The sequence below is a fragment of the Onychostoma macrolepis genome, chromosome 01, assembly GCF_012432095.1.
Source record: "Onychostoma macrolepis isolate SWU-2019 chromosome 01, ASM1243209v1, whole genome shotgun sequence".
NCBI lineage: Eukaryota > Metazoa > Chordata > Actinopteri > Cypriniformes > Cyprinidae > Onychostoma > Onychostoma macrolepis.
Window position 1 is genome coordinate 32,239,123 of NC_081155.1, and position 27,594 is coordinate 32,266,716.

Genomic DNA, 27,594 nt, shown 5'->3' on the forward strand with positions numbered 1-27,594 from the left:
TGCTAAGGTACCTGGGGTGGTTGCTAGGTGGTTGCTAGGGTACCCTGGGTGGTTGCTAAGGTGTTGCTATGCAGTTGCTAAGGTACCCAGGGTGGTTGCTAAGGTGTTGCTATGCAGTTGCTAGGGTACCTGGAGTGGTTGCTAAGGTGTTACTAGAATGTTGTTAGCATGATTAGCAAGTGATTAGCATGTTGCTAGCATGATTAACAAGTTACTAGCATGTTGCTAGCATGTTTCTAGCATGATTATCATTGTTGCTAACATTATTAGCATGTCACTAGCATGTTTCTAGCATGATTAGTATGTTTTGCTTGCATGATTAGCAAGTTACTAGCATGTCACTAACATGTTTCTAGCATGATTAGCATGTTGCTAGCATGATTAGCAAGTGACTAGCATGTTGATAGCATTATTAGCAAGTTGCTAGCATGTTTCTAGCATGATTAGCATGCCACTAGCATATTGCTAGCATGATTAGCAAGTGATTAGCATGTTGCTAGCATGATTAACAAGTTACTAGCATGTTGCTAGCATGTTTCTAGCATGATTAGCATGCTACCAGTATGTTTTGCTAGCATGATTAGCAAGTTACTAGCATGTCACTAACATGTTTCTAGCATGATTAGCATGTTGCTAGCATGATTAGCAAGTGACTAGCATGTTGATAGCATTATTAGCAAGTTGCTAGCATGTTTCTAGCATGATTAGCATGCCACTAGCATGTTGCTAGCATGATTAGCAAGTGACTAGTATGTCGCTAGCATGTTTCTAGCATGATTAGCAAATTACTAGCATGTCGCTAGCATGTTTCTAGCATGATTAGCATGTTGCTAGCATGATTAGCAAGTGACTAGCAGGTTGATAGCATTATTAGCAAGTTGCTAGCATGTCGCTAGCATGTTTCTAGCATGATTAGCATGCCACTAACATGTTGCTAGCATGATTAGCAAGTGACTAGTATGTCGCTAGCATGTTTCTAGCATGATTAGCATGCCACTAGCATGTTGCTAGCAAGTGACTAGCATGTCGCTAGCATGTTTCTAGCATGATTAGCATGTTACTAGCATGTTGCTAGCATGATTTGCAAGTTACTAGCATGTTTCTAGCATGATTAGCAAGTGACTAGCTTGTCATTAGCATGATTAGCATTTCGCTAGGATAGATAGATAAATAGATAGATAGATAGATAGATAGATAGATAGAGAGATAGATGAGTTTGAATGGGTTAGAAATAGTACATAGAAGGGAAGTCTGATTGAGTCTAATGGGCTTCAGTGTGTTTAGATTTAAATTTTGACAGTTGGAGTTTGAATAGTCTTGGCTCATCTGAACATTCCGTCAATGTAAATCTATGGGATTTTTATGATTTTTAATCTTCAGTTTTATGAAAACCATAAGTCGGATCAGTTAGAAAAGATATAGCAACTCGAGTCAGACCAGTCTGAAGATCTGGGCTGAGTTTGGAGTCTGTAGAGTTAAAGCTCTAGGAGGAGTTAGAGTTGTAAATTTAGTCTCAGAAGAATAATAATAAGAAGTTTAAATAGCATTTCAGTAAGTTTCTCAAGCCAACTTAATAATATACAAATGTACAAAATAGCAAAAACACAATATACAACATCGACAATTTTGTATGTACAGGTATGTTATGTGCACATTTGAAATTTAAACAAGTATGTGTGTTAAATAAATAAACATGTAATAGTGTTGTTTGTTCCATGTTTATTGTCAAGTGTTCATGAGATGGATTGCCTGAGGGAAGAAACTGTTCCTGTGCTGGCTGTTCTGGTGCTCAGAGCTCTGTAGCGTCGACCAGACGGCAGCAGTTCAAAGAGGGAGTGTGCTGGATGTGAGGGGTCCAGAGTGATTTTGCCAGCCCTTTTGCTCACTCTGGATGAGTACAGTTCTTGGAGAGTAGGGAGGGTTGTACCAATGATTCGCTCAGCAGTCCGGACTATCCGACTTAGTCTTCTGAGGACAGATTTGGTAGCTGAGCTGAACCACAGTTATTGAAGTGCAGAGGACAGATTCAATGATGGCGGAGTAGAACTGTTTAAGCAGCTCCTGTGGCAGGTTGAATTTCCTCAGCTGGCGAAGGAAGTACAACCTCTGCTGGGCCTTTTTAACAATGGAGTCTATGTGATTGTCCCACTTCAGCTCCTGAGAGATGGTGTTGCCCAGGAACCTGAATGACTCCACTGTTGTTACAGTGCTGTCCATGATGGTGAGTGGGGGGAGATCAGGGGGGTTTCTCCTGAAGTCCATGATCATCTCCACTGTTTTGAGCGTGTTGAGCTCCAGGTTGTTAAGACTGCACCAAACAGCCAGCTCTTTAACCTGCTGTCTGTAGGCAGACCCGTCACCATCCGGAATGAGGTCTACAAGGGTGGTGTCGTCTGCAAATGTTAGGAGCTTGACAGAGGGGTCTTTAGATGTGCAGTCATTGGTATACAGGGAAAGGAGTAGTGGGGAGAGGACGCAGCCCTGGGGGGCACCAGTGCTGATCGTACGGGTGCTGGATGATAATTTTCCCAGCTTTACTAGCTGCTGCCTGTCTGTCAGGAAGCTGGTGATCCACTGACAGATGGAGGTGGGCACGGATAGCTTAGTTAGTTTGGACAGGAGGAGGTTTGGAATGATAGTGTTAAAAGCTGAAATCCACAAACAGGATCCTCATAAGTCCCTGGTCTGTCCAGATGCTGCAGGATGTAGTGCAATCCCATGTTGACTACATCCACAGACCTGTTTGCTCTGTAATAAACTGCAGGGGGTCCAGTAAGGGTCCAGTGTTGTCCTTCAGATAAGCGAACAGCAATTTTTCAATTGACTTCATGGCCACAGATGTTAGAGCCACAGGTCTGTAGTCGTTAAGTCCTGTTATCTTGGGGGTTTTTTGGGACGGGGATGATGGTGGAGCTTTTGAAGCAGGAAGGGATCACACAGCTCCAGTGATCTGTTAAAGATCTGTGTGAAGATGGGGGCCAGCTGGTCAGCACAGGTTTTCAGACAGGCTGGTGTCACATTTTCACTTTTCTTGATCTGTTTTCTTCAATTTTCACTGATCTGAAGTGCAGGAGTGGGGGAGAGGGGGTGTTGATGGAGGTGTTAACGGTGTTTATTCAAACCTGCAATAGAACTCATTCAGATCGTCTGCCAATTGTTGAATCGGATCGGATCGTGAAGTGCCTGAAGATTCCCACCCTTATATATACTGCATATACTGTGTGTGTGTGTGTGTATATATATATATATATATATATATATATATATATATATATATATATATATATATATATATATACACATATACACACACACACACACACACACACACACACACAGGGTGCGATTTGTGAAAAAACCAGAGGGGTGGGTACTTTTGAAAACTTTTTTGAAATGTTTTTAATATGACGGAAACTATATTTAACGTGATCACAGTTTAATAACAAAACATTTTAAAATACTGGCCTATTAATTGTAATGATTTCATTTCCACGGTTATTCAAACAACGAATCAAGTACCATTGCGTCGCAAAATGATTCACTGTTTCGAAGCGCTCCAATCGGATCACGTATCACAAATCATTTTATTCAGATTGGGACCTCGGAGCGGGTTCGTGGGATGTTTTTATTCCCACCGGGGATAAAAATTATTCAGCAGAGACAGGGATGCATAGACCAGAGGGGGGGAAATCCCCCCCGGCAAATCGCACCGTGTATATATATGTATAATACCCTGTAAATAAGTTTAATTATATTTTAATATATCAATGAATTAGATTTAAATATATCAATATTTAACAAATGTATGATAAATTTATGTAAAAACTATATAAGATATGGTCATGGTCAAATGTAGTTAATCTTATTCTCTCTATATATATAAGAAAAAAGATTTTATTTAAATTTATAAAGAAATATATCAAATATATTTTTGATATATTTATGTAGAAACAGAATAGACTGATCAAATATAATTCAATTCTTTTTTTTTTCATATATATACACACACATACTATACATACATACTTTAGTGAAGCATTTTAGTATTTGTGTCACACCCTGATTATCAAACCTCTCAGACCTCTAGCAAGTTCATAAAACAACTATAAAATGTAATGCTTGCTCTTTTTTCACAAAAAAGTCACAAATAACATAATGGAAGACCTCATTAGAATGATAAGTTAATCACAGTGTCAGAGAATGGCAGAGTGTGTATTGTACAGAGTAATTGGAAATTCTCTTCCGTGGTGCTGCTGAGGATCATAAGACCCTGTGAAATTAGAATGTGTCATTCTGAACCCAGTGGAATAAGAATATGTCAGAACGAAACTCCATTAGATCAATGGGCATCTGCTACAGTTCCGAGTTCTCACATCCAACAGAGCACAAAATATGCTCACATTTGGGAGTATTTATTTCGCACTTTGGTGAATCTGAGAATAGTACATCTTTTATCCTGCACACATGGCTGATGTCCTTGATTATATTCCTCTGAAAGGCATGCTATCATGTGTTTGCAGGTATCCCAGTGGAAGATAAGGTGAATATCTTCATCAACAGCTTTGGATCAATCCAGGAGACCACAATGGTTTGTAAAAAAACATTAGTTGTATGTGTGTGTAATTTACTATCCGTTTATTCTACCCGCCTAACTGTTTTTGCATATCTTTTCTTTGCATATTTTTTGTTTCATATTAGTCATTTATGCACACAATCTTGTTAAATGTTGTATGTTTGATTGATTTTAAAATATATTTGTTTTTTTATACTATGTTGTACCAAGACAAGTTGTATGTTTAATTTCCAGGATTACCGTGTTAATATATTCCTGCGCCAGCGCTGGAATGACCCACGGCTACGGTTGCCAGCTGATTTTAAGTCGGATGCATTGACCGTTGATCCAAAAATGTTCCAGTGTCTGTGGAAACCAGATCTGTTTTTCGCCAATGAAAAAAATGCTAATTTTCACGACGTTACACAGGAAAACATACTCCTGTTCATTTTCCGCAATGGAGATGTCCTCATCAGCATGAGGTAATCCATGGTCAGATATTTCACAGTTTTGTAAAAAAAATAATAATAATAATAACTGTGTTAGTAAAAGAATTAAAAGAGAACTTTTCACAAGGTAGTAAAATGTACTGCATTGCTCTGTAGTGCAAATATGCAAACATACTAAAATATGCATTATACTGTATATGGAAATAAAATTATTTTGTTGTTTTGGTTAATAAGTCACAAGAGACTTGCGTTATTACATATAGGGGTTGTTCATATTCTGGATGTTCTAAGATAAAAATGTGTAATGCAGTTTATTGTTTCAATAATACAGTGGCAATAGGTTAATAAAAACACCAATGTTCAGTGGATAGTTTTCCCTAAATTATTTGCTATTAATAATACTAATCCGAATAATCAATTTATCCACCATGTAATATAGTTCATGAGGCCATTTACAGTAGCCAAGCAACATAGTAGTTCTTTACCGTCAAATCATCATATTAAAATGATTTCTGAAGAATCTGTGACACTGAAGACTGGAGTAATGGCTGCTGAATAGTTCAGCTTTGCTATCACAGGTTAAATTGCAATTATATTTCATTATTTATATTTCAAAATTATTTTTAATCAAACAAATGCTGCATCGGTCAGTATAAGAGACTTTAACATTAAAAAGTCTTACCGACCCTACACTTTTGAATGGTAGTGTAAATGAATGACATTGCTGCATTTTATGATTAAATTTTAAAGTAAGCCAGGCTTCCCAAGCAGTCTTAAAGTAGTCACCATCTTTAGAATTTTTTATCTTATCTCTTTATGATGTTTCAGAAAGATTAGAGTTATGTATCAAAGAATATCAGTGCTTGATGCATTATTCACCAGATGGTTTGCAGTAGATTAAAATTAGCCCTAAACAGTGTAGCTATAAAGAAGAATTATGAAGAAAACTGTTCATACTGCTTTTATAATAGAAGGGTGTCATGTTTCAATTTCAAGTTTTTAAAGTGCTATTTCCCTCCATTTAAAATCTGGCCTTGGAGTTTATTTATTTCACAGATATGAAATGCTTATTGCACCTCTGGCAATTTGTCCTTGTTACATTTGCTTTGCTGAAAGAGCTGTTGAAATGATTCTTCTCGTATTCATGTTTATCATTTGACACTTTTTCACTATATATATATATATATATATATATCTTGTTGTTTTTCTTGCTATTTATTCTGTTCTGATCCTTAACCGCAGCATATTTAGATAGCAGGATGTTTGAAGCTATGGCTGTTTGCTCAAGCTGAAAGGGTCTTTGTGGCAGATGAGAGAATATGCTACATCTTTGCTCTTCCATGTGTGTGTGCATGTGTGAGAGAGCCTTGGAGTGAGAATGTCACCCCACTGCCGCCTTTACTCTCTCTCTCTCTCACTCTCTCTCTCTCTCTCTCATCTGCTACTGCTGCTCCACATGCACCCAAGACTAATGAACCTTGCTGTGTGTGTGTGTGTGTGTCTATCCTCTCTTCACATACTCTCTTGCACACATACCGTCTGTTCTAAATTCTAAAAAAACTGTATTCAAGTAAATCCTCTTTTTTTCAGGTTGTCTGTCACTCTTTCTTGCCCTCTGGATCTAACACTGTTTCCTATGGACACCCAGCTCTGCAAGATGCAGTTAGAGAGCTGTAAGTGAAATAAACATACCCACACAAACTTGTACTCTTGCAATAGGACAAAACTACCGAATTTTATTTTTATTTTAAGAGATGGGAATAAGGATGAGGTGACATGTTAATGTTAAGGTTGTGTGTTTTTTGTGTGTGTATGTAGTTGGCTATACCACAAAGGATCTGGTGTTTATGTGGCAGTCTGGAGACCCTGTTCAGATGGACGAGATTGCTTTGCCACAGTTTGATGTAAAGCAAGAGGACATTAAGTATGGAAATTGCACAAAGTTCTACCAGGGAACAGGTATGGATTGACATATAAATAGACACTTATATTTTCATACATATTAAAGGAGGGCAACACAGAAAGAGGACATAGTGTTCAGGATGGCAACAGCTCAAGAATAGCACACACACACACTCACACACACATGCAAGTGAGAAAACGCTGACCTCATACCTCTTTTACACTCCTAATTCAAACTCAAATGAATCAATACTCTGGGATGGATAGCTTGGCAGAACGACCTCAGTATTAGAGCCAGAGTCTTACTGTAGCATTAAACACTTGGAATGATCATGCGTTTCTTTTTTTAATGAATGTTATGGTTGTGAAGTATCTTGTTAAATGATAAATGTTCATGCCTGAGCACCTTCTGTTCTCTCATCAAGCTCTAAACACCTGATCCATTTTTTTTTGTGTGTGAGAACTGTATGTTCCCATCCACTTCCCTTTTTGTTCCCACACCCTAGCTATGATTGGAATAGCATACTGCCATTTCTGCAGTAACTAATTACAGTAGTTAACATGAATTAACAATAAAAATACTTCTAAAACATTTATTAGTCTAAGTTAATGTTAATTCCAACATTTAGTAATTCATTATTAAAATTAAAAGTTGTATATTTTAATATTATTTAATGTACCTGAGCTAACATGAACTAACAATGAACAGTTGTATTTTTTAAACTAACATTAACAAAAGTAATTAAAACTGTAACAAATTTGTTGCTCATTGTTAATTAATGTTAGTTAATGCATTAACTAACTTGAACTTATGAAACCTTGTAAAGTTACCTTAACATTTGCCACCGTTTTTTTTTTTTTTTTTACATACTATTTCTAGTGTATATATCTAACAGTATGCAAGTATTTCATTCTGAACGTAGCTGGTCTCTTGCTTTATTCACAAATCTTTGATATAGCTACAGTATCTATGATGCTGCTGCATTCTGAGCCTGAGGCAAGCTGGCAGAGATGTTAGTGATAATGATACGTTAATGTTGCTATATGCACAGCATGTTTGCCATGTGATCTGTGCAGAGGTGGGTAGAGTACCCAAAAACTGTACTCAAGTAAAAGTAAAAGTACTTTAAGAAATATTTACTCAAGTAAAAGTAAAAGTAATAGTCTGAATAGTTACTTGAGTAAGAGTAAAAAGTATCGGATAAAAAAACTACTCAAGTAGTTAGTTACTAGTTACTTTGGATCATATACTGCATATAGTATACTTTTATTTAAATATATAGATATTTAGATAAAATGTGTATATATATATATATATATATACACACACACACCGCCGCTTAAAATACTTTTAATGCTTTTGTTTTTTTGTTTTTTCAGTGATGCAAATCTGAATTTTTATCAGCCTGATTTATTATCAATGCTGTTCTTTTTAGCTTTCTATTCATAAAAGAATCCTGAACAAAATGTCACAGGTTCCAAAAATATTAAGCAGTAAAACTGTTCTCTTTGAAAAAACAGCATATGCTGGTAAGGTATGTTTTGAAGCATGGGATGCTGGTTTGAGCTGATTTAAGCTGGTCCTTTGCTGGTTTATGCTGGTCATGTGCTGGTCCGACCAGCTTAAGACCAGCAAAGGAGTTTTTTTCAACAACTGGTAATAAATCAATATATTTTAATAATTTCTGATGGATCATATGACTCTGAAAACTGGAGTAACAGCTGATAAAAATTCTGATTTGCATCACTGAATTAAATTAAATAATTTTAAAGTATATTAATTATGTATAATAAATGTATATATGTATATAACCTCTGACACGGAGAAGAGTGAAAACTCCTCACATGACTGCTACAGAACATCTGAACATAACGAAACAAATGCACTTATTCCGTCTGTTCTGCAAAATGTAAACAAATGTAGCCTTTATTTCTGCAAGCGTAAATATTGTGAAAATATCAATATTAATTGTGTCTAGGCAAGGCATTCCTCCTGGAACTAACGCGGGTTTGGCGGGTGTTTATTTCATACTCTGTGACAGCTTATTTAATGAATAAATTATATGTTGTTTTTAATGTGTAAGGTACATGTACAACGAACTGGTAATGTCATAGTGGTATCGTGTATTGTAATCGAATCTATACCTGTCGAACCGACAGCACACGCGATGTTCGTCTAATAAAGATCTTCATAGCTAACAAACCATAGCCTTTGCAGATTTGCTTTCAACTGACTGTAGATCCAAAGCCACGTCTTCAACGCTCTTGATGTTACAACTCTGAGTGAGAACCGCTTCAGGCGACTCAGCGCGTGCGGCAGGGAACTGAACGAATCATTCAAACTGATTCGCGAACCGATTCACTGGTTTGCCAACTGGTTTGATCAAGCCTTCGAACAGAATTGACTCAAAAGAATGAATCATTCGCGAACGGGCATCGCTCATTGCCCAGAAAAAAAGTAGACGGCGCGTTTGGAATAAATTGAAGGATTTTTAACTTGTATTGCATTAAGATAAAATAACGAGAGGAGCGTCGCCCACAGTAACGAAGTAAAAGTACCGTTTTTTCACTAAAAATGTACTTGAGTAAGAGTAAAAGTACCCATTTTTAAATATACTTTAAAAGTATTAGTTACCCAAAAAATGTACTCAAGTAAATGTAACGAAGTAAATGTAACTCGTTACTACCCACCTCTGGATCTGTGTAGTTATGTTTGTGGGTCATTCCGTGTCAACTTAACCAGAGGTCCCCGGCTAAAATGTTTGATTTTGCTAATATTTATTCTGAAGAAAGATAAACATGTATAGTTATGAAAGCCAAAATATTAAATGTCATGGATGAATATTTACTAAGTAATCCACTATTTGGCTCCCTTTTGGAGTCAGTCTCTAGCGGCCAGTCGATGAATTGCAATTTAAGTCACTTCCGTGTTGGTTTCAAGATGGAGACCGGGAGATTGCCGCTTTTTCCAGAGATAATGTAATTTCAATATGGCTCCAGGAGTAAATCGATAAATTGTACACATTTTCAGTGGTCAAAAACCAAATGTGGGTCACTTTGCAAAAATATGATAATTATTTTCTTTTAAAGAGGAATGTCTGAAGAACAAATAATGTTGAAAACTTTTATTTTGGAATCTTTATTTTCAAGGTTCTGTATCATTCAGTCCCAGAGATATGGGCACCTCAATGAGGTCCCATATTCAGACTGTTGTATAATTCCCATTTTCAGTGGTTGAAAACCAAATGTTGGCAGAAATGCGCTGCAAATACTGGCAACACAACCAAATACAGAAAGGCGCTTCGCACAACGTGACCAAATACAGAAAAGCATTATAAGTAGCACAGACCTCAATGGAAATGTTTCAAGGGGACCCCCAAAAACCCTTAAGAAAATTAACCATGGTTTTATAGTAATAACCATGTTTTTGGTATATTGATTACCATTTGTATAACCACAGTTGTATAAAGACTATATGGTTAAACTATGGTTAGTGTAGCAAAACCATGTTTAATTTGCGGTTACCATGTTTTTACTATAGTTAAATTATAGTTTAAATTATAGCTAAATTTCTTAAAGGAATTTGTAAAAGTAAGTTTACATAGTTTACATAGCGTTTCACAGTTACAGTAATTGTGTATTTTGTCAGCTTATTTAGGCTACTAATATCCAAAAAATCTAAGGAATCATATGATCAGGATGCTAAAATAAACAAAAATCTCACCTTTTAGAGTAGACATTAAGCCAGCCAGGTTCGTCACTTGTTGGAGTTCCCTTAAACATTTCCGATGTGGTCTGTGCGTATTTGCAGCACGTTTCTGTATTTGGTTGTGTTGTGAGTATTTGCAGCGCATTTCTGTAGTAGGTCGCGTTGTGAGTATTTGCAGCGCATGTGTTGTCAAACTGATGAAGTTGTTTTCTATTTGCATGTTTTTTTTTTTTTGTTTGTTTTTTTTTTTTCTTTTCTTTTCTTTTCATTTGCAGCGCTTTGAGCTCTCACTGACATCGCAGAGTATGGTGTGAATACATTGCTTTACTACTACAGTGTATGCAACCCCACCGCCTTATCAGTAAGGTATCATTATAGTGGATTCTCTTTAAAAGGGACTTAGTGTTGTAAGTCTTTTAAAAGCTCTAATATATTTCAGCTTCTTTTTTATATTTCATTTTTAAAATCTAAATCTTTCCTAGAAATCCGTCTAAAATCTGCTTAAAGGAATTGTTCACCCAAAAATGAAAATGTGAAAATTTACTCTCCCTCAAGCCATCGAAGATGTAGAAGAGTTTTATTTTTTTCTTTTCATCAGAACAGAATTTGGGGAAATTTAGCATTACACAACTTCTCTGTTGTGAATGGGTGCCGTCAGATGAGAGTTCGAACAGCTGATAAAAACATCACATTAATCCACAAATAATCGACACGACTCCAGTCCATCAGTTAACGTCTTGTGAGGTAAAAAGCAGCAAGCCATAGCTTCCGGCTAAAAAGTCCTCTAGCCATAATATCGCTTTTTCCAGTGAAAAAAGTTTTATGAATCAGGAGAGAAATACGCACAGAGCAAGCACATTTTTACAAGTGAAAACAGTCCAAAACGGTTCTAAACAAACATCAGTGGATTTTGATGTGAAAGGACAACAGGGAATGGACTTTTTCACTGGAGGAAATGTTATTATGGATTACGGACTTGTATTTTGGCCAGAATTGGAAAAAGTTAAAATGCCTTATTTAATGTATGGATTTGTTTCTTATAAACATGCAGCTTTTCACTTCACAAGACAATAATTGATGGACTGGTATCATGTTGGTTACTTGTGAATTATTGTGATGTTTTTATCAGCTGTTTGAACTCTCGTTCTGACGGCACCCATTCACTGCAGAGGATTCATTGGTGTCAAATGAAAATTTCATATACATTTAACTAAATGTAGGGCAGTGTATAGTGTACAGTCAGCTGGTCATTATTGCAAAATAAATCCCTTCAGGGTGATTAAAAAAAAAAAACTTATTTTGGAACCTGCTGACTATGTATTATCCATCATTTCGCCACCCTCATAAACACACATACTCACATTTGTACCCTTAACATAAAGTATAGCTTTAGAAGTATTGGAGTGTATTTCTCCTGTGGGAATTTATTACATAATACTGTAGTCACTTCTTATATAAGAGAGCAGAACAGCATGAGTGTAACTTGCTAACATTACAGACACAGACAGCAGTACCTTCACACACTTTCATATAAATGATCAAACACAGTCTCACCATAAACAAGACAATAAAAAGAACATTGGTAGCCTTTTCTTAATGATTTCTTTAACTATTTTATTGTAAAATGGTCACACAGAGCTCAAAGCTACTTGTGTTTTTATTTTTTATTTTATTTTTTTGTTCACAGACAGTGGTATCAGCATGATGTACAAGTCAGAGGTTCAGCCCTTGTTTCTAAATGCTCAGTTCTGTTCTTCATTTCTGTGAGTGATGATACTGCTTTAAAATGAACACTATAGTTTTTCGGTGTGTGTTTCTAAGAGTAATCATGAGTGTCTGTGTTACCTATTATGCATAGGTAATAAATGTTTTACTGAACATTTATAAATATAAATTCATAAATTATCCCACAACTTTGTTTATCTGCATCTTGGCCCTGTTATAAGCTTCATTCATTTAAACTAGGAATAGTCCACCCAAAAATGAAAATTTGCTCCTTCTCAGCCAGGCCATTCAAGATGTTTATGAGTTTGTTTTGTCATTGGAACAGATTTGGAGAAATTTAGCATTACACCACTTCCTCACCAATGGATCCTCTGCAGTGAATGGGTACCGTCAGAATGAGAGATCAAACAGCTGATAAAAACTGATAAACAAATAATCTACAAAACTCCAGTCCATCAGTTACCATCTTGTGAAGCAAAAAGCTGTGTGTTTGTAACAAAACACAATCCATCATTAAGATGTTTCATTGGAAGAAGTGTTATTATGGATTATGGACAATTGGTATTTGTCCAAAAGCATTGGTTTAAAGTTGTCTTAAAACAATGCCTTTATGATAAATGTGTTTCTTACAAACACAGTTCTTTGGTTTCATTATTTATGGATTATTGTGATGTTTTATGAGCTATTTGAACTCTCATTCTGATGGCACCCATTCACTGCAGAGGATCCATTGGTGAGCAAGTGATGTAATGCTAAATTTCTCCAAATCTGTTCTGATGAAGAAAAATCTCATCTACATCCTAGATTGCCTGAGGGTGAGCAGATTTTCTTCAAATTTGAATTTTTCTGTGAACTATTCCTTTAAGCCCACCGCAACCACTATTTTGTCCATCTATGAATATTTGAGGTGCCTATACTGTAAATGAACTATAAAAAAACAGTTTTTGACAACATTTTGGATAGTGTATCATGTTGGGTAATTTATTCATGCAGTTAGCAGTTTGAAATTTTAAATGTTGAAATACAGTATATGCCCATCGATCAAGTTCCTGTATATTATTCAACATCATTTACTATTGTATACTTAAAATAACTTATTAATATAAATTGCAAAAGAACAAATATTTATGGCTGTATGCACAGTATGTTCATATTAGAATAATTATGTGTAAGACATCTAAATATAAACATTAATGGAATCATTTCTTAATGTAGTGAAACAGAGCTTGTGCTCATCTGATTTATTCAGTGTACTTTTTCCATTGTTTTGTTTTTGTTGTACTTTAAGGTTTTTGTTCAGTGTTTAAAGGGGTCATTGGATGCCCATTTGATATAAGCTGATATGATTCTTTAGGGTCTTAATGAAAAGTCTATAGCATACTTAGGTTAAAATTTCTCAATGGTAGTGTAAAAAACACCTTTTTTACCCTGTCAAAATCAGCTCTGTTTTTAGCAAGCCATTTTAGTCCATGTTTCTTTAAATGCAAATTAGCTGTGCTGACCCCGCCCCGCTCTTCCGTGAGGTGACGAGCAGTACTGTTTACTTTAGCCGCGGAAACTGGCTAACTAGCACATTATTAGGAAAGGCGATTTGCAAAGATTCTTAAAAAAATCTTATACTCACTTCTTCTGTAGATGAAGCTGGATCACGAATGATTTGCGCGAACATTGACACATTTAGGCAGATCAGAATCGGCGCATTCCCTTCAAAACAAAAGTAATGTTAATCCTCTGCGTCTTCAGTGGCTCAGATGTCGGGAGTAAATGATGACTGCTATGTTCATTATTACATCCAACAACAAAACACCTCAATCGCTTTACAAAGCTCATTGTTCTGAGATGCGAGGCCTGCTCTGATTGGCCGGCTATCCAGTGCGTTGTGATTGGCCGAATACCTCAAGCGTGTGACGAAAATGTTACGCCCCTTACCGTATTGTGATGCCATGTCCCGGCACGATGACACAAAAACAATAAAAACCCATTATAAATGAGGCATTTGTTGCATCCAGTGGGGACATAATTATTGATTATAATGACTTCTACTGTCTTTTTATGCGTCGCGTTGCATCACGCCGCGTAAACATTACCATGTCTGCAATTTTTTATCGGAGAAATGACAAACAACAAGCACTACTCTACACAGCTCAAAACTCACGTTTGAATAGTCAGTAGCAGAGATGTACTTACAGGCTGTGAGTCAGAAGCGCCAGACTGTATTTGCAAAGTTGGAATTGCCCCACTTTATAGAAACAGCCTTTGTGCAAGCCAGCATTGTAGGCTAACGTTACTCTTCCAGGTTCAGGAAATAGTCCTCCGTAAAATGCGCTGCACAGTGCACACACTCTAATATTTGGGTTGAACTGTTCTGGAACAGTGTTGTAAATACAACTTAACCACTGATTTCTAGTTGTGTCCTCATTTGGAAGCCCAAACAAAGTACTTTCACTTTCACAACGAAATACAGCGTCTCCAGGACATGGCGCCGGCGGCAGCAACAATGCTACAGCGAGAATAATAGTTCCGCCTTCTTTCTTTGCGTATACATTTGGGCGGTGTTTTGCAAATCTTCCCACACTGTGACGTAGACGTGGGGGCGTGTTTAAATGAGCCGTTTTAGGGGGGCGTGGTAGAGTCTTAACTTTTATATAGAATATCTATTTGGTTTTGGGACTTTAGTCTTTGCAACTTCAGGGATCTTATCTATGCACAAATAGCTTGTAACGCTCCAAAGAGAAAGGAAAACTTGAAATCGCATCAGATGACCCCTTGCACACTGATTTCACTGTGACCCCGGGAGACAGATGAACTCCTTATGGAATCTGCAAATGCACACACACACACACACACACATACATATATAGAGACACATGAGCACTGGACTTAGAATGTGTACTGTAAACGTGAATAAGTAGTTTGGATAGATGGGTGTTTCTTCAACTATGGGCAAATTTTGGCCCTGTGGACTTGTGGAAAATACATTTTTCAAACTCACGATTTTATTTTAGTCATTTTGTCTAAAATAACAAATGTCATTTCCACCACATTCACACAAAATTATGTATTTTGCTTGATAACTATGGTGGAAATGACAATGATGGAAACATTTTTGGAATAATATGGCAGACTCCTTTGTCTTACTAAGGCTAATTTCATTCCAGGATTTTAAGTATCCTAAAAATCCACAGAATTGAACTTGAATGTTTTGACTAAATGATATCTTAATTGGAAATGACATGCAATAAAAAATATTTTGTTCACAAGTGACATTTACAATATCTTGAATTTTCTTCACACATCACAGTCATCTCATATTTTATCTCAAGCTCTCCACTGACACTGCTGTCTCCTTGGTAACCAAGTACAGTTAAAAAAGAAATCTGTAAGGAGCAACATTATTAATTGTTGTGGAAATGATACTGTGCTATATTGTTGTAATTTGTGTAAAAAAAAAGGATTAAATAGTTTACACAATAAGCATTTAAATGGTTTGTTAATTTCACTCTTTGTTAACATTATTAATGTAATATTTTTATGAGATTTATTTATATTTTAAGATTTAAAGTCTGAATCTGGGATTAGGGTAAAACAATAAAACCCTATACAGTACATAAAAAGCATTTTGTAGGCACATAAATTATGAAGATATGCTGCAACACTTCCAAGACTTTCATTTAATTTTAACGCATTCTCTCTTGTTCCCCTCTCAAAATCTATAGGTTATTATACTTGTGTGGAAGTCATCTTCACTCTCAGGAGGCAGGTGGGCTTTTATATGATGGGTGTTTATGCTCCCACCCTGCTCCTTGTCGTCCTATCATGGCTGTCCTTCTGGATCAACCCAGACGCCAGTGCAGCTCGAGTCCCCTTAGGTGAGTCAGCCTTCAAATGAAGCTGTCAGTTAAAACAAAAGAACACCACATACAGTAGCAAGCTGTTATTGGAATTGCAGTGTTGTGTTTGATGACCCTTATCAGAGTTGCTACAGTTCAGTCTTTCTTGTATTGCCCATTTAATGATTTAATAAGTCATAGGATTTTATGTGACAAAGGTGTTGCATCTGAAAAAAATCTGCAGACTTTCGTAATAGCAATTTGTAATAATTAACAAATAATGTTTCTAATACACTGTAAAAAAAAATTCTGTAGTTTTTCCAAAATAATTTTGGCAGCTGTGGTTGCTAGAATAATTTTGTAAAAAATACAGAGAAACTGTAAACACACTTACGGCCAAAAACTGTAAATTTTACAGTATAAAACTGTAATTTACGAACAAGAAAATTTAAATGTAAACCAGTAAATTCAACAACACACACTGCTATTAAAATCTGTTTTGTACCTATAACATACTGACAACCACCATAATAATGCAGGTGGTAAAAGAGAAAGCCACATGAAGAATCAAAGATCATTACAATTAGCTTCGCCACAAGCAGAAGTATATACTAATATATAGAAGGTGCACAGAGTCATTCATGCAAACATAAAACACCATCATGGTAACACACGATACTTAAATAATGCAATAAACTTTCATTAAACAACAGAAGATGTAACATAAAGCCCAAATGTACATAACTGATAACAAAAACTATTAAAAAAACATGATTATTTAAACAAAATACTTTCAAATGTGGAGTGAGGGAAAACAGGGAATTCTGGGAATATCAGTTTACAGTTTTTGACTGTAAATTATACATTGATTTGTTCTTTTTTACATCTAAAAACTGTACAATTAACAGCATTTTACTGTTACATTAAATGTCTGGTTAGATCTTTTACAGTTTTTCCCTGTATATAGTATGGGAACTTACTGTTAACCTATTAACAGTTTTTTTTCCGTAGCGTTTTTACAAAATTTTACAGTTAAAATTACAATTATTTTTTTACAGTGTATATTTAAAAAAAAAAATGTCTCTGATGCTCACCAAAGCTGCATTTATTTGATCAAAAATACAGCAAAAAAAGTAATATTGTGAATTATTGTGTAATTATTGCAATTTAAAACACCTGTTTTCTATTTCAGTATATTTTAAAATGTAACATTTCTTTGCTGGCAAAGCTGAAATTTCAGCAGCCAATTCTTCAGTCTACTGTGTCACATGATTTTTCAGAAATCATTCTAATATGCTGATTTGGTGCTCAAGAAACATTTCTTTTTATTATTAATGTTGAAAATAGTTGTGCTGCATAATATTTTTGTCGAAAGGATTCTTTGATAAATAAAAAGTTCAAAAGAACATTTATTTGAAATATATATATTTTTTGTAACAATTTCAAAAAGTAACAACTGTAACTTTTTAGTAATTTATCACATCCTTGCAGAATATATTCATTATTTAATATTTATTTCTTAAAAAAAAATATTGCTGAATGGTAATGTATATCAGTTTCTAATAAATGACAACTAGTAATTTATAATAGTCATAATAATAAAACATTTGTTCAGAATAAGAAAAATACAAATTAAATAATAACAATAATAATAATAATAATAATAATAATAAATGTGCCAGATTAGTTTCTGAGCCCCTAGATCAGTGCTTCTCAAAGTCCGGACTCCATTCCGGATCCAGACCCGGACTCGGATCGGGAATTCAATACGGACCTGCCTCCATTTCGTATTTCAAGAGTAATTATATTTCCTACTTTGATAAACGTATGTTAAACTTGTAAATCATTTGTTTGGTTTTTTAATGTCTTTTAATGTCCGAAATGAAAACGTTGAGATATTAAAACTTTTCCTTCATGACATTTGTTGTCATGACATCCAGTGAGCATAGGACATTTGACATAATTGGCAAATTTGACATAAATTTGACATTTCACTGCTAATATGAGTAATTTTTTATTACATTTTTTTCTTTTAGTTTTGTTATCACTTAGATTATGGCCATTTGACTTATAGCAGTGTCCAGTGTTCCCCATACATTGAGTTATTTGTGGCCGCTGGTCTCAATAACTGGCATAAAGTTGGCGTTCAATATTCGCATATTTAGGGACCGTCTCTAAAGTTACATGCCATATTGGTATACATTTTTCTAACTTCAGTAGCATATGAGCAGAATGACTTACAGTCATAACACAAACTGTAAACTGTTCATCTAGGTGTCAACTATAATGTGCACCTTTTACATTTTATATATTTATTCAAATCTACTGTAAATCATATGTAAAAATGCTATTTTTCACTACCAGCATTTGACCGGACCTCGGCTGCTTTACATTTACATTTACATTTATGCATTTAGCAGACACTTTTATCCAAAGCGACTTACATTGCATTCAAGTTACAGTTTTTACATTTTATCAGCTCTTGCTTTCCCTGGGAATCGAACCCATGATCTTGGCGTTGCTAGCGCCATGCTCTACTATTTGAGCTACAGGAAAGACTGCTTTGGCACATCAACTGCCTAGAGCTATTGGCAGTGCACCTGGTCTTGCGGCAGTTCTGGCCCCTGCTGCAAGGCAAGCATGTGTTGGTACATCAACCGGCAGGGAGGTCTATGATCACGCTGTATGTCACAGTTCGCCCACCATCTCCTCCTCTGGAGTCAAACGCTCAAATCACTGCGTGCCATCCACATTCCTGGGAAGCTCAATCGTGCAACCGACGCGCTCTCACAACAGCTCACGTTCCCTGGAGAATGGCGACTCCATCCCGAGACGATCCAGCTGATCTGGAGTCGATTTGGGGAAGCTCAGGTAGACCTGTTTGCTTCCCGTGAGTCCTCCCACTGCCAGCTGTATTACCCCCTGACCGAGACCCCCCTCGGCACGGACGCGCTGGCACACAGCTGGCCTGGGGCTCTATGCAAATATGCGTTTCCCCCAGTGAGCCTCCTCGCACAGACACTGTGCAAGGTCAGGGAGGACGAGGAGCAGGTCTTGTTGGTTGCGCCTTTCTGGCCCACCAGGACCTGGTTTCCGGAACTCATGCTCCTCGCAACAGCCCCTCCCTAGCACATCCCCCTGAGACAGGACCTTCTCTCTCAAGGGCTCGTTACCATTTGGCACCCACGTCCATACCTCTGGAACCTCCGTGTGTGGCTCCTGGACGGGACGCGGCAGAATTAGCTGATCTGTCACGAGCGGTGGTTAACACGATCACTCAGGCTAGAGCTCCCTCTATGAGGCATGCCTATGCTCTGAAATGAAGTCTGTGTGCGAACTGGTGTTCTTCTCGCCGAGAAGACCCCGTGAAGATGCCCGATTAGTGTCGTGCTTTCTTTCCTGCAGAAGAGGTTGGAGCGCAGGCTGTCACCCTCCACCTTGAAAGTGTATGTGGCTGCTATCGCATCACATCACGATGCAGTGGACGGCTGATCCCTAGGTAAGCATGACCTGATCGTTTGGTTCCTGAGGGGTGTCAGAAAGTTAAGTCCTCCTAGGCCACCCCTGGTGCCCTCCTGGGATCTTGAACCATCGCTGGCGGCCAGGGACAAGTTCTCGGCTCCTCAGCGTAAAACCTGAAGAGTGGATGCACCTGTCACCTATTTATTCCCGTATGCACTGGGAGTGGCTCAGGTATGCAAAATCCATTAGGCAAATTTCATTGGCGTTTTCTCTTAAAGTCAGAAATGATTGAGGCTCCCAAGTGAAACCCCATAATGTCGTCACGACATGACATCTCCGTTCCCTCCATCAGGGAACGAGGGTTACATACGTAACCGAGACATTTATTTTAAAGGGGTCATATAATGCCATTTTTGTACAAGCTAATATGATTCTTTAGGGTCTAAATTGAAAGTTTGTAATATACTTTAATTAAAAATTCTCATTAGTATTGTAAGAAAACACTAATTTTACCTGCTCAAAAACAGCTCTGTTTTCAGCACACAGTTTTAGTGCGTGTGTTTTTAAATGCTAATGAGCTTTGCTCGCCCCGCCCCTCTGTTCTGTGGGGCGTTTTTGACACAACACACGTGGAGTGTTGCCTTGACAACAGTAGAGGGTATATTTTGAAGAATGGCAGCGGGAGTCTCTGAGGATACTGTGCAACCGTATCAATTCGAACCGGAGTCGGACCCGGAACAGGATGACGGCCCCGAAGAAGTTCGACAATTAAGGCTCGAACGGGACGTTTCTGAATGGTTGGTTAACGTAATGTCACTTTTATCTATTTTTGTGTGTACTGTCAGGTAGAGTAGTGAGATACGAACGCTATGTGTTTACTGATACGTTAGTTCATTGACAGATTGATGTTACAGCTAATGGTCATGAAAAATAAATTCGGTAAATGTAGGCTTGTCAGTGATGCGTAACGTTATCTATGCAGTGTTAGGTACAACTCTCAGGGTGGAAACACTGATATGAGGTCACGGCAGGAATTGTTCATATTGAGAACGTCGTAGATAGAAAACATGCATGTACCCTGAATGTAAACATTAGCCACATACAACGTGAAGCGTGCTAGCGATTTGCAAAGATTAATATAAAGATTAATATAAAGGTTAATTAAACGTTACACTCACTTCTTCTGGAGGTTCAGCAGGAACACGAATAGTTGGTACCGATTCTTTTTTCAGGAGCAGCTTCTTAGCAAAACCAGCTTTATACTGACCTTCATTTATAAAGCAGTCTGGTGAAAAATGATTCGCGCAAACATGAAAACATTGACGTTGCTCGTGGGGAATATTCCCTTCAAAAGCGAAACTCAGCCACTGTGTCTTCAGCGGTTCGGACTTAGGAACATCAAAATGACTGTTGTGTTCATTATTGCACCGAGAACAGAACACCACAATCGCTTAGACGCCATTCTGCTCATAGACAGCTCCAGCGTATATCAACAATGACGCGCGGACTATGATTGACAGCTCGCTCACGAGCAAGGGTGGGTCTGTGTTGAAACACTGCTGTCAATCAACCATCGTGGGAGGGGCGTCTTTATAGCTTTATAGGGAACGGCTTGATTTGAGACAGGGTAAAACAAATAAGGAGATTAAAAAAAAAACACTGGATGGATTTTTATCATTTTATGATGGTTGTGTACAGGCACTGCTAACACACATTTCAGTACAATCAACTTGTAAAAGTGCATGTACCATTATATGACCCCTTTAAAAAATATCTAAAATGTAAATGGTGTGCATTACAGTGTACACCTAGATGAACAGTTTACAGTTGTTTTTATGACTAAGTTATTCTGCTCATATGCTATTGAGCTTTAAATTATGGCATATTTTGCATTTGAGCTCATTCGGTACTGAAAAATAGCATTTTTTTTTTACATATGATTTACAGTTTATTTTACTAAATATAAAAAATGTAAAAGTTGTGCATTATAGTTGACTCCTAGATGTACAGTTTACAGTTATTTTATGACTAAGTTATTCTGCTCATATGCTATTGAAGTTAGAAAAGTGTATACCAATATCGCATGTAACTTTAAAGACGGTCCCTAAATATGCGAATATCGAACGTCCAACTTCAAGCCAACTTTATGCCAGTGTCACAATATCAAACCTGACCGCCACAAATACATTTTCCAAAAGGCTTATGGTTGAATAAAACTGAGCACTGCACGTTTCAAAATTAAAATGGAGCGCGGGTGTTTTATATGAATGTATCTTTGAAAATGTGTGCCCGATTGAGGTTGGAGCCGTCTTCAGAAAAGCTTCGATTTCATTTTCATTTCGTCTTTCCTGTAATGTCTGATAAAGTAGCGCTTGTGTTGTGAGCGCAGCGCTGATTTGATTACAGTCGTTACCGGGGAAACAGGTCCAACAGCGCCTCTTGCTGGCAGAGAATGAATTTGCATTTGCAAGTCTGTGGGAAACACTGGTGTCTGTCAACAAACATAAACAAAAAGCATGCTTCAGAACTGTTTTGAGAAGGTGCTTAAGTTTTGAACTATGATGTATTATTACAATGAATTAGGCTACTACTGCTTACTACTATTACCATCTTGTGCCCTGCAATAAACATTTACTCTACTCTCTTTTATGAGATAAAGAAAAAAAAAAAAAGAAAATCGGCCAAAAAAATCGGCATCATATATCAGCGGCTGCCCTGATTTCTAAATATCGGCATCAGCCAGAGAAAACCCCTTATCGGTCGACCTCTATTGCTGACACTTAAATTAATTGTTTTGCCACTTTTGCACTTGAATGCAAAGGGAACTTTTTTTTTTTTTTTTTCAAAAATTAATGTTTATTTGTTATGCATGTTATGTATGTTTATTAAAAACAAGTTTTGTGATAACCAATTGTTCCGGACCTTTGACACTGATGAAAATTCAGATTTGGACCTTTGAATGTGGACTTTGAGAACCCCTGCCCTAGCCACCTCTGGTTTACAGCATCAACTAGTAATTCTAGAGGGGCAACATAAAAAAATAACAGCAAGTCACCCAGTCCTAAACTTCTCTCTTCTTTTTCAGTCTCTCTAAATTATCCATACTCATCCCCTGAAGAAGAAACTAGGGATGCACCGGTTGACCGGCCATAAATCGGAACCGGCCGGTTTTTGCTTATAATGCTTTTTTTTTTTTTTTTGCTTATAATTTGCTAATAATGGTTTTTTGTCTTTTTTCGGCCGGTTTTTCCGGAAGAGCGCCCGCGTGCACACTACATTGTAATCATTGGCGAACATGTCATTTGTGTGGAAGACAACAGACAACAGCCGTTGGTGTAACGTTACTGGCGCACAAATAAGAGCCGCTTTCCGGCGCTCGCTGAAGTTGCGCGAGCGCATCTGTCCGCGCCCTGCACAAGCCTAGACGGCTATAACGGTTGTTCAGCGCAGCTTCTCACGTGTTGGATGAGAAACGAAACCGACTAACTTGTGACAAAGCTGAAATGCTTCTTTTTGTAAAGAACTTGCATGCACTTTTGAAAAGCCAGATGTAAACGTCAGTTCTGTACAGGATGATTATTTTTATTTTACCTTAAAATTATATTGACTTAATTTGATTTAAAAAGCACCTGCTGTAGCATCTTTGTTTTACTCGTTGCACAAAACATTATTTGATTTAATATTTTGGAATAATTTATTCATATAGCCTACTTTGGTTTTATTTAGTTTCTAAAGAAGACCTTTTTTCTTTATACCAAATTTAAAAACGAAAACAAATGCTGAATGCAGATTAAGTAACATCTTTGTTTGGACTGTTGATTGTGTTTGGATTGTAACTATGCAGTTGTTGCCTTTAATTTCACATGGTTACAGTTAATGTTTTCATTTAAGGCCAGTTTTATGTAATTTCAACCTAATTTAAAAACAAGAGCTAAATGCTGATGTCAGTACCAACTATGTTTGTATTGAATGTACTTACTGCACAGTTACTGCCGTTAATTTCAGATGGTTACAGTTATTGTTTTCAATAGCCAAAAGCCAGTTTGGCCTGTTAAATACCAAATAAACATCTTGTTTATGTATACTTTCATTTTTTCTTGTTTGTTGCTTAAAGAGAAAAAAAAAAACGGTATCGGAATTGGCCATGAAAAATCATGATCGGTGCATCACTAAAAGAAACACCTTTATAAAAGCCTTTCTATATATTCTTATATAATATAATTTTGCATAAAAATGGCTCGAATATAATGTACTGAAATTAAAATCTGTCCTATTTTTGATGAAGCCTTTGATAATTACTTAAAAATGAAATCGTTTTAGGGTTATTTATTTATAAACATTTCTAAATGAAATATATATGAAACATCTGGACACACAAAAGGGTAAAACTTTTAAAGAAAGAGAGATATCTTTCCACATACACTGATAAATTCATCCGTCAATCATTTCCATGATTACCCAAAGTCCAACCCGTTTTTCCTCTCTCATCTCTCCATATTCCTCCTCTCATAGGCTCCACCTCTCCTTCATTCCTTTCTCTCATTTGTTCATCTGTCCATTCCAGGGATGGCTGTTACTCCCAGGTCAGTTTTAACATTAAAGCATCATAGGTAATTTTATATCTTGTGGTAAAGTGAGAAGAAACTCAAGATATCTGCTTAAGATCAGGGCACAGTATAGTGATTAACGAAGTTACAGTATGCAACTACATGAGGAAGTCTTCTTTCTTTCTGTCCTCTCTGTCTCTCTTTAGGTATTCTGTCTGTTCTGTCACTGTCATCCGAGTCTATGTCTCTAGCATCTGAGCTTCCTAAGGTCTCCTATGTGAAAGCCATTGATATCTGGATGATTGCCTGTTTGCTGTATGGTTTTGCCTCTCTTGTGGAGTACGCTGTGGTTCAGGTGTGTATGCACATGTCTGCTGTTGTCTTGTATTGAAACATTTACATTTCCTTGACTCAGGACATTGCAGAACTACAGATTTATCTGTTTCAGCACTCTGTACGGGCGTTTCACACTTACTTAAAATACACATTTCACAATCTCAGTTTATTTTTCTACTAACAATATCCAAAAGTGGAAAAACACACAAGAGAATTCTTGTAATTTTCCTTAATATAAACATTTTCACCACACAATTTTATTTACATTTCAGCTACATTTAAAATTATATTTTCAGTAACATCCTGTAGTGACACTTAATTTGAGTAAAATGGGAGATTCCTGTCTTATCAAGGTGTAATTCGTAGGTATAGCATTTTATGTATCCTAAAAACACATATAATTGCATGGCCTTACCTGAATACAGGCAATTCACCCCCAATCCGGAAGGGGGCGCCCGCAGTAATGCAACGCTGTTTGATAACCGCCAGCAGAAGAACAGCGAATGCCATGAGTTGCACACTTGTAAACAAAGCCCTCAGACAGTTACCATAGCTGCGTCCAAAATCGCATACTACTTGAGTAGGTACTACATTTGAATTTGAACGTACTTCCCGACCTTTAAAAAAGTACGTTCTATATAGTATGAATATGGCTCGTGTGAATTGAATTCGGACGTACTACATCCGCCATGTTGGTGTTGTCACGTGTCATGCGTCGTCACAGCAGCGCGAAAATTAAAGAGCCCACTCTACTCGCCAACATCGGCAATGTTTTTAATTATTCTTACCGCTTTCATCAGCGTTTTAAAGTCGTTTGGATCAACAGCCCAAAGCAGGCGTCGGTCAGCTGCTGGCAGATCACGCCTTCATCCACAGCTTGTAAACCATTGACTAAATAATATTTAGCTAGTCAATTTTACCTCAGAATAAAAGCAGTAAAAAATAAATAAAACTTATTTTCTATTTTTTATATTTATATTTTATTTTATATATGAATAAAAATAAAAGCCACAGCTGTGAACAGAATGACAGGCTGATTTTGAGTAAGGACATAAAGTAATTTATTGTAATGAATGCAAGTAAAAATACACAGGAGAAACAAAAGGAACATGAAATCATTGAATAAACTTGAATGAATTAATATACATTTAGATCAATTTTATATATATGTATATATGCACACACACACACACATTATAGAAATACATATTTAACAAATACAATTGTGAACAGAATGACAGAGGCTGATATATATAATACACACACACAACCAATATATACATAAATACATATGTAAATTATAGACAAAATACACACATATCTAGGTAGATATAAATCAGCAAAAATATGTCACCTATTCAAATTTTATATATATATATATATATATAGTATATATATATAAACTATACACATTTACAGACTTCGTGCTTGAATAAACGAATGAATTAATACATATATATATATACACACACACACACACACACACACACACAGGTGCATCTCAATAAATTAGAATGTCGTTGAAAAGTTCATTTATTTCAGTAATTCAACTCAAATTGTGAAACTTGTGTATTAAATAAATTCAATGCACACAGACTGAAGTAGTTTAAGTCTTTGGTTCTTTTAATTGTGATGATTTTGGCTCACATTTAATAAAAACCCACCAATTCACTATCTCAACAAATTAGAATATGGTGACATGCCAATCAGCTAATCAACTCAAAACACCTGCAAAGGCCTTCAAAATGGTCTCTCAGTTTGGTTCACTAGGCTACACAATCATGGGGAAGACTGCTGATCTGACAGTTGTCCAGAAGACAATCACTGACACCCTTCACAAGGAGGGTAAGCCACAAACTTTCATTGCCAAAGAAGCTGGCTGTTCACAGAGTGCTGTATCCAAGCATGTTAACAGAAAGTTGAGTGGAAGGAAAAAGTGTGGAAGAAAAGATGCACAACCAACCGAGAGAACCGCAGCCTTATGAGGATTGTCAAGCAAAATCGATTCAAGAATTTGGGTGAACTTCACAAGGAATGGACTGAGGCTGGGGTCAAGGCATCAAGAGCCACCACACAGACGTGTCAAGGAATTTGGCTACAGTTGTCGATTCCTCTTGTTAAGCCACTCCTGAACCACAGACAACGTCAGAGGCGTCTTACCTGGGCTAAGGAGAAGAAGAACTGGACTGTTGCCCAGTAGTCCAAAGTCCTCTTTTCAGATGAGAGCAAGTTTTGTATTTCATTTGGAAACCAAGGTCCTAGAGTCTGGAGGAAGGGTGGAGAAGCTCATAGCCCAAGTTGCTTGAAGTCCAGTGTTGTTTCCACAGTCTGTGATGATTTGGGATGCAATGTCATCTGCTGGTGTTGGTCCATTGTGTTTTTTGAAAACAAAAGTCACTGCCCCCGTTTACCAAGAAATTTTGGAGCACTTCATGCTTCCTTCTGCTGACCAGCTTTTTAAAGATGCTGATTTCAATTTCCAGCAGGATTTGGCACCTGCCCACACTACCAAAAACACCAAAAGTTGGTTAAATGACCATGGTGTTGGTGTGCTTGACTGGCCAGCAAACTCACCAGACCTGAACCCCATAGAGAGTCTATGGGGTATTGTCAAGAGGAAAATGAGAAACAAGAGGCCAAAAAATACAGATGAGCTGAAGGCCACGGTCAAAGAAACCAGGGCTTCCATACCACCTCAGCAGTGCCACAAACTGATCACCTCCATGCCATGCCGAATTGAGGCAGTAATTAAAGCAAAATGAGCCCCTACCAAGTATCGACTACATTTACAGTAAATGAACATACTTTCCTGAAGGCCAACAATTCACTAAAAATGTTTTTTTTTATTGGTCTTATGAAGTATTCTAATTTGTTGAGATAGTGAATTGGTGGGTTTTTGTTAAATGTGAGCCTAAATCATCACAATTAAAAGAACCAAAGACTTAAAGTACTTCAGTCTGTGTGCATTGAATTTATTTAATACATGAGTTTCACAATTTGAGTTGAATTACTGAAATAAATGAACTTTTCCACGACATTCTAATTTATTGAGATGCACCTGTATATAGTGGGTAAAATAAGT

The 27,594-nt window shown here is 36.9% G+C and overlaps 1 protein-coding gene across 1 annotated transcript in view; it reads left to right on the forward strand.

The window, feature by feature from the left end:
- Positions 1-27,594, forward strand: part of glrba (glycine receptor, beta a) — a 52,365-nt gene that overhangs the window by 15,626 nt on the left and 9,145 nt on the right. Inside the window, exons 4-9 of the mRNA XM_058784335.1 lie at positions 4,521-4,588; positions 4,808-5,034; positions 6,592-6,674; positions 6,820-6,960; positions 16,054-16,206; positions 24,383-24,531. Of these exons, the coding sequence (XP_058640318.1) occupies positions 4,521-4,588; positions 4,808-5,034; positions 6,592-6,674; positions 6,820-6,960; positions 16,054-16,206; positions 24,383-24,531 (821 nt within the window). The remainder of the gene's footprint in view (positions 1-4,520; positions 4,589-4,807; positions 5,035-6,591; positions 6,675-6,819; positions 6,961-16,053; positions 16,207-24,382; positions 24,532-27,594) is intronic.